This window comes from Aulonocara sp. 'chitande type north' Nkhata Bay, linkage group LG3, assembly GCF_057382095.1.
Source record: "Aulonocara sp. 'chitande type north' Nkhata Bay isolate Kocher_YH1m ecotype deep benthic linkage group LG3, A_spYH_male_GT1.1, whole genome shotgun sequence".
Classification (NCBI taxonomy): Eukaryota; Metazoa; Chordata; class Actinopteri; order Cichliformes; family Cichlidae; genus Aulonocara; species Aulonocara sp. 'chitande type north' Nkhata Bay.
This window is the reverse complement of record NC_141346.1, coordinates 28683950-28692704: the sequence shown is the minus strand read 5'-3', so window position 1 is coordinate 28692704 and position 8755 is coordinate 28683950. Positions and strand designations below refer to the sequence as shown.

General features: G+C 43.6%; 1 protein-coding gene across 1 annotated transcript in view; it reads left to right on the top strand.

Moving 5' to 3' along the window:
- Positions 1-284: 284 nt before the first annotated feature.
- The window catches only part of LOC147335043 (protein NLRC3-like), a 39136-nt gene continuing 30665 nt past the window's right edge, over positions 285-8755 (top strand). Inside the window, exons 1-3 of the mRNA XM_086286851.1 lie at positions 285-320; positions 603-734; positions 819-917. Coding sequence (XP_086142977.1) covers positions 646-734; positions 819-917 — 188 coding nt within the window. The 5' untranslated portion in view covers positions 285-320; positions 603-645. The remainder of the gene's footprint in view (positions 321-602; positions 735-818; positions 918-8755) is intronic.

The window sequence follows — 8755 nt, the reverse complement described above, 5'->3', positions numbered from 1 at the left end:
TTGTTTCTGCTTCCTCAACCTGCTGGTTTGTGAGAAGTCAAATGGCAGACTTAATGAATTACTCCATGTTTCCGTGAGTTTATGCTAAATGGAAAGAAGGGGAGAAATGGTGAAAGGAGACCAGAGGTTAGCTTCACTTTTTATATTAAACTCTGTTGTTCAGGAATTTGAAGGGTGTAGTTAAATGAAGGTGACTGCTGCTTCTGCTGAGCTCCGCTCCCCTGTCCCCGCCTCCTTCCAGGCAACAGCTCACTGGTGTGTCCGTGTTTAGTTTCCAGGAGTGGAGTGGAGCTTGTTGTTGGTGTGTGTTTGAAGAAACTGTAAGTTTGCTTTGTTTCCTCCTTTAACAGTTTGTCTTTATGAGAATAATTTGTGCTTTGAAGCAAATATTTGCTTTGACAATTTAATTGCTTTATTTGTTTCCTCTTAACACTAAACTGAATATTTTCAGACTGATGACACTGTATTCAGCGATTCAGTGATATTTAGTAACAGCTCTAGTTGGCTTTCACATTAATCATGAACTTAGAGATAATTAGTGTGAAGCTTTTAACTCTACTGAGTTCATGAATGCACATGAATGATTTGTGTTTCCTCTGCAGGTGAAGGTAGAAAGTGTGTGTGAGCTGATGTGAATTGAGCAGCATGGATCAGTGTGAGGACAGAGAGGAGGGAGTCCCTCCCTCTAAAACCACTCTGTGTGGGGAACATGAGAGCCAGACCAAAGCTCAGAGGTGAGATGGCCATCTCTAACTGTCCATGACTCTTCTCCATGTCACAGCTCAGCACTCACATCACTGCTCCATCACTATTCACAGGAACCAACCTGGACCTCCACCCAGCTCTGTGTCCTTACAGAGTGACCGGTCTAAAAAACGCTTGATTGAATTCAAAGAACAACCCTCTGCTGCAGAGAGGTGAGCTGTTAGTAACATGAACTCTTTGATTTAACTGCTTGATGTTGTTGGATATAAACTGCCTTGCAAACACATCATTCCCTCAGTCCCATTTAAACTGTCTCTTAAAAACAAGCCTTTGGTTACTGAACAACTGAAGATCCACTTCAGCAAACAGGAAGCGAAACATGTAAAATTATAACATGAACTAAAGCAGTAAGTAACCAACTGAAAGGCATCTTTGTTGATGTCCCCCAAAGGGGTGAATACAAAACAAGGTTTATTAGATGAGAAAATGCTTCAAATCACAAATATTAATAACTTTAAGAATAAAAACAAAGTTTGCTTTGTATTTAAACACCACTCAAAGAAATGTGTTGAGTTTATATCTGGCGTGTATTCCCCTGCAAAGAGGTAATGTGTGTAAATGTTGTTGTGACTCAGTGTTTGTGAATAAATCCTCCATCATGTTTAAAGTCAGCTCAGCTCTTTTTCACACACATTTCTATGTTCATATGTGAAGTAGTGTGTGTTGGAGTGTTTCCACAAACACAGCAGTCAGTGTGTAAAGCAGGGGTCCCCAATCCCAGTCCACGAGGGCCGGTGTCCTGCAGGTTTTAGATCTCACCCTGTGTCAACACACCTGAATCATATGATTAGTTCATTCCCAGGCCTCTGAAGAACTTCAAGACATGTTGAGAAGGTAATTTATCCATTTAAATCAGCTGTGATGGATCAAGGACATCTAAAACCTGCAGGGACACCAGCCCTCGTGGACTGGGATTGGGGACCCCTGGTGTAAAGAATGGATGAATGGATGTTGTAGGAGGTGTTTCTGTAGTTTTTCTGTAGTGAAGAGGCTGAGTGCCTGCAGGATTCCAGCTGCTCCACCAGGTGTCTCCTTTGTGCTTTGCTTCAAACACAGTGTAGGGAGGAACTTCCACACTGTTGTAGAGTGAACATTAGTGATCCTGAAATATCGATTCCTCCGATACCAATCATTTATGTTCTAGAATCGATTCTCAAATTAAAATATCGATATTTTAGTAATTTAGCGTAAATTTGTAGTTTATCATTAACAGGAACACAGTGGAAAGAAACTATAACATCCGGATTGTCTACATTCAAAGGAACTACTTCCTCTTCCGCCTTTCATAGTCATGTGTGAAATACGGCTGTATAAATGTCTGGCCGCCCCCTGGCGCGCACTCACAACAATGGCTGAGCGTAATTGTGCGGACGTATTTTACCTCCACAAACAGCTGAGACGTGGTTTGCTATACATGTGGCAAAAAAGTGCTCCAAGAGTGAGGTGTTGTGGCCATACTAGGGAGACATTCAAGAGGGCTGTTTGGGGGGGGCATTTCTGTACATTTTACAGGGTTTATTTATCGGATAAAATATGCTAAATATCACCATTATTATTGGCCGGCCCGGAAACAGCGGGGGTGTCCAAATTCAGAGGCTGCTTCCACCTGAGGACCCGGCCTTCGTGGTCTAAAGAAAGCCGGGTAGTAGGGCTGGGCGATATGACCCAAAATTCATATCTCGATATTTTTTAGCTGGATGGCGATATAAGATATATATCTCGATTTTTTTTTTTTAAAGCCATAAGTTAAGAACAAAAAGAGAGTTCTTAGTCACACTGTGTCCCAGATGTCACACGGGCACTTTTATTTACATACAGCGTAGATGTATATGAAGAAATTACTCAAAAAAAATTATCAGCATTTATTAAATAATCATGGTCCATAAATAAAAGAAAACAATGTTGTTTTTGTGCATAACAAAAAGCTCACAATTGTGCAGTCAAAATGTAAACTAATAGACGCTGAGCGTAATAACAAAGAGACAGATTTCACAGCTGCACCACGTCTCTGAACAAGTGCCATTTGTGGTCCTTATACACACACAGTACGTATCACTCCGCGAGGCTCCTCCCCGGTAGCCGTAATCCTCCGACATCAAGCCGTGCAGCTCCGTAGCTTAGCAAAGTCATATTAAAACTTTTGTTGACAGATTGCTGAGCGCTGTGTACCACATAAAATCGGTTCACGGTCAGTAAGCACAACCAGAATTCATACATAAGGCGCACTGTCGAGTTTTGAGAAAATGAAAGGATTTTAGGCCGTGCAGCCCCTCCTGGCTGCATGTCGTTAGCGCGGTTAGCTCGTTAGCGTGGTTAGCTCGCTAACACGTTGACGCCGTCCAGCCCCATGCACGGGGCCATCCGCGGTAACTCGCTAACGGAGATTTTCCGCTTTCATCTTGTCATTGCCTGCAGGTGAAGCTATGGGGGAGGCGGAGTTGTGTTCAGTGAAGGAGAGGCGAGGCAGAGTAACGTTGCGTAGAGACAAAAGTGGACGAAAGAGAGGCAAACCTGCGGCTCCACAAGTATAATTATAACGTAACATAGACTATATCGATATAAACGATATTGCCACATCTTATATCTCGTATGAAAATATATCGATATTTTTAAAAAACTCGATATATCGCCCAGCCCTACCGGGTAGTACGTCACAGGCTCCATCGGTGGAGTGAAACTCTGCCGTCTGCTCCTTGCTATCTAAAATATAACCGGGCACTGGCGTAAACTCTTCTGTTTAATTAGTTTTCTGTTTGATGTTTATTCAGCTTTGTGAAAACCCTGGAGGAACCCACCCGATGGATTAATAAAGTTAAATTTAATTTAATCTAATCTAATAATTTTAATATCAGCCAAACCGATTTGCTCACGAACAAATAAAACACTGAAAAAGCCAAACAATAACATTTTTAAGTTATCAAAGTGACTTATATATCATGTTTAACCTGAGTAGCGAAAGCCCGCGGGGGATTGAAAACGATGTGTCAGTTGGCTCAGATATTTGAAGTTTACACAGCTACATTCTCACCTGAAAATATGTTAAAAGGTTTTTTGCGACCCAGAAAGAGAAATAAGAGTAATATTAAAAGTACACTCAACAAAAATATAAACGCAACACCTTTGTTACTGCTCCCATTCCCCATGGGATGGACGTAGAGACCTAAAATTCATTCCAGATACACAATATAACCATCCCTCCCAAACAGTGGTCACAAATCAGTCCAAAAGTGTGTTAGTGGGCACATCTGCTATATTGAGATAATCCATCCCACCTCACAGGTGTGCCACATCAGGATGCTGATCTGACATCATGAGTAGTGCACAGGTGTACCTCAGACTGCCCACAACAAAAGGCCACCCTGGAATGTGCAGTTTTTTGCGCTATTGGGGGTCTGGGGACCCAGAACCGGTCAGTATCTGGTGTGACCACCATTTGCCTCATGCAGTGCAACACATCGTCGCATGGAGTCTATCAGATTGTCAATTGTGGCCTGTGGAATGTTGGTCCACTCCACTTCAATGGCTGTGCGAGGTTGTTGGATATTCGTGGGAATTGGTACACGCTGTCGTATACGCCGGTCAAGCACATCCCGAACATGCTCAATGGGTGACATGTCCGGTGAGTATGCTGGCCATGCAAGAACTGAGACATTCTCAGCTGCCATCTGCCCTGAACAATGTGAACCATGATTCATCCGTGAAGCGCACACCTCTCCAACGTGCCAGACGCCATCGAATGTGAGCATTTGCCCACACAAGTCTGTTACGGCGACGAGCTGGAGTCAGGTCAAGACCCCGATGAGGACGACGGGCATGCAGTTGAGCGTCCCTGAGACGGTTTCTGACAGTTTGTGCAGAAATTGTTTGGTTGTGCAAACCAATTGTTCCAGCAGCTGTCTGGGTGGCTGGTCTCAGACGATCTTGGAGGTGAACCTGCTGGATGTGGAGGTCCTGGGCTGGTGTGGTTACACAAGGTCTGCGGTTGTGAGGCCGGTTGGATGTGCTGCCATATTCTCTGAAACGCCTGTGGAGACGGCTTATGGTTGAGAAATGAACATTCAATGCACGGTCGACAGATCTGGTTGACATTCCTGCTGTCAGCATGCCAATTGCATGCTCCCTCATTGCTTGTGGCATCTGTGGCATTTTGCTGTGAGACAAAACTGCACATTCCAGGGTGGCCTTTTGTTGTGGGCAGTCTGAGGTACACCTGTGCACTACTCATGATGTCAGATCAGCATCCTGATGTGGCACACCTGTGAGGTGGGATGGATTATCTCAATATAGCAGATGTGCCCACTACCACACATTTGGACTGATTTGTGACCACTGTTTGGGAGGGATGGTTATATTGTGTATCTGGAATGAATTTTAGGTCTCTACGTCCATCCCATGGGGAATGGGAGCAGTAACAAATGTGTTGCGTTTATATTTTTGTTGAGTGTAAGTAGCTGCCGCCGTTAGTGATGGCAACATCACTAACCTTGTCAAACACCTCAGAGTAAATCATATCACAGAATATGACGAGCGTATTTTGAGGCGAACTGAAGAGGAGGAGAGGGACAGGTGCTGCTAGGGCGAGACAGACGTCTCTCACGGAGTCCTTTAGTGCTGGAGGCAGGCAAGGAGTTCAGATAGCCACAACTTCAGTTTTTTTATTTCTATATGATGAACTCTGCATTATTAAGTGATAAGAACAAGTAATCTGATGTCCTGCAATCATTATGATGCTATAATTTGAGATACAATAAATAAAATAAGTTTTTGTACAAAGTATCGGTATCGGATCAGTATCGTCGATACCACCCTGAATATTACTTGGTATCAGATCGGAAAGGAAATCAGTGGTATCGCACATCACTAGTGAACATCTCAATTTCAGCCTGTGTGGATGTAAGGTCAGCTGATTTACATCTACAGTATCTCACAAAGACCCTCACATTTTTGTAAATATTTTATGATATGTTTCCATGGGGAAACACTGAAAATATGACACTTTGATCAGAATCAGAAATACTTTATTAATCCCGAAGGAAATTAGGTCACAGCAGGCAGCACGCTAATGGCGCATACGCACTTACAAAGGAACCTTCTGACCAACTTTACACAAACATCACATTGGGGAGAGAGGTCGGCTGATAGGAAAAAAACAACGAAAATACATAACATGGGGTAAGAGGAGGAGAAAAAAAACTCCACTCAGACTGAGCTCCTAGTGGGAGAACAGTTTGATAACAGAAAAAACACCTCAGCACAAAAAGCACATGACTGTCAATACACCATAGAAACACAAGACAAGCAACAGGGATAGGTAAAGGGTAAGAGAGAGCCGGTATAGACAGCACATCCGGTACTACGGCATGTCTGCGCTGGTCCAGTCGACCACCATCTTCCCCGGGAGGGGACAAGCATCGAAGGCGTTTGGAAAGGGAGGGGGCATGAGTGTGTATCAGTGTATGTGTACGCATGCGTGTCTTCTGAGTTTAGCTGAGAGAGTTTCCTTTGCCCTGCCAGGCTAAGTAAACAGTCTTCCAGCCAACCCAGGTGGTCTTGCGTAGGGAGAGGAACAGTCTAAACACAGTCGTTATCAGGGTGATGTTCAGCTCCAGCCTTGACACCACAGCTGGGGCCGATATGGTAGCCGCATGAAACGATACTGAATTTTCCTTTAGTGCAAACGACTGCATGTCAATTTCACAGCCGATCTAGCAGTCCGACACTGGTCTCTCAATCTCCCGTTGGAGAGCCGTGAGGTTCTCTGAGATGTTATCCAATTTTTGCTTAGAAATCTTAGTTTGAGTGTTCACGGCAGCCTCGAGCTTATCCATGCTGCATTCAATGAGCCTATTTTGAGAAGTCACAACTCATGCCATCGCTTCAATCCCAGCGTGCGGCCTTGTGCAGTTATGAACAACCGATTCTGCTTTCTTTAATCTTCGATAAGCCAGGGCCAAGCCAGCTCCGATCAGCCAGAACCTGTTATCATGGTTCCGAATAGGTAGATATCTTCAGCACTCAGGCTCACCCGAGCCCAGAGTTCTCGTTGAGAAAAGGGTGTCAATTGCATTCAGGGACCAGTTGATCAAATCCATGATTCCTCTTTTAGGTTTTAGAGAACAGACTGTGAGAGAGTGTTCCAGAGCAAGAGCAGAAAAGTAGACGAGACTATGCAAGGACACAAGAAGCCAAGCAGGGAAGATAAGGGAAAGGGAGAGGAGAAAAGTGTGACCGCCTTCGTCAAGAGCCAAAGAGAAGATACAATGTAAAGTAGTCAGTGTACAGCTTGTATAACAGTGTCACCTTTTGCTGTCCCCTCAAAATAACTCATCACACAGCCATTAACGTCTTAACCAATGGCAACAAAAGTGAGTCCACCGGAGTTGTGGAGGGTCAGCCTCTCAGTGCTCAGACCATACACCGCACACTGCATCACATGGCTGTCATCCCAGAAGGAAGCCTCTTCTAAAGATAATGCACAAGAACGCCCTCAAACAGTTTGTTGAAGACAAGCAGATTAAGGACATGGATTACCTATGGTCTGATGAGACCCAGATAAACTTATTTGGCTCAGATGGTGTCAGGGGTGTGTGGCAGCAACCAGGTGAGGAGTACAAAGACAGATGTGTCGTGCCTACAGCCATGCATGGTGGTGGGATGTCATTGTTTGAGAGTGCATGAGTGCTGCTGGCATTGCGGAGCTACAGTTCATCCCGGGATTGGGGAACTACAGTTCATCGAGGGAAACGTGAATGCTAACGTACTGTGACATACTGAAGCAGAGCATGATCCCCTCCCTTCAGAAACTGGGCCACAGGACAGGATTCCAACATGATAATGACCCTAAACACACCTCTGAAAAGACCAGTGCCTTGCTAGAAAAGCGGAGGGTAAAGGTACTTGACTGGCCAAACATGTTTCCAGAGTTAAACCCTATTGAGCATTTGTGGGGTATGCTCAAACGGAAGATGGAGGAGCACAAGGTCTCTAACATCCACCAGCTCTATGCTGTAATCATGGAGGGGTGGAAAAGGATTCCAGTGGCACGCTGTGGAGCTCTAGTGAACTCCATGCCCCACAGAGTTAAGGCACGAAATATTGACACTTCGGGCAGTTTGGACATTTTCACTGAGAGGTGTAATCAAATTTGTTGCCAATAGTTTAGATATTAATGGCTGTATGTTGAGTTATTTTGAGGGGACAAAAATTTACACTGTTATACAAGTTGTACACTGACTGCTTTACATTGTTTTAAATGTTTGTGTCCTCAGTCCCCATGGAATCCCCATGGAAAGAGCTATCCCATTATAAATTTTATTGTAATGATTTTGTTAGGAATACTTTTCCATCAATTGTATTTTGCCCAGTGGTCTGTCATCTCATTTCAAGTCTCGATCGGTTTGTATAGGTATTTCCTGTTTTATTTTGGTAACCTGTTGTCACGTGTGTTTGTTATTCAGTTTACTTCTCTCATTTTTCACGAGTCGTTTCAAAAATGTTGCACTCCTGTTCCCTTTTTCCTCATTACCTCTTGTATTTATTGTTGTAGTCTCCCCTGCACTGTCCTCCAGTGATTCCTCATTGCTTTTTAATTTTATACATTTATCTTTTCTTTGACTTTGAGTTTGAGTTTCATTTTTGACTTTGATTTTCGTAGATGAGATTATAAACTGTACAAATATTTTTAGGAATAAAATATCCAAGGCAGTAATACCTTTGCATGAATCACAGATACAGAGAGCATCTGGAAGAATGTGCTCTGAATTTTTGATGGACACACTTTTGAGATTTCTCAGTAAATGGACAATATTGCATTAGAACATGCTGTAGGTATTACAGGTACTGCGCTGCAGTGGTTTGTATCATATCTATCTAATAGACTCCAGTTTGTGCATGTAAATGGAGAGTCCTCTTCACACACTGAGGTTAATTATGGAGTTCCACAGGGTTCAGTGCTAGGACCAATTCTGTTTACATTATACATGCTTCCCTT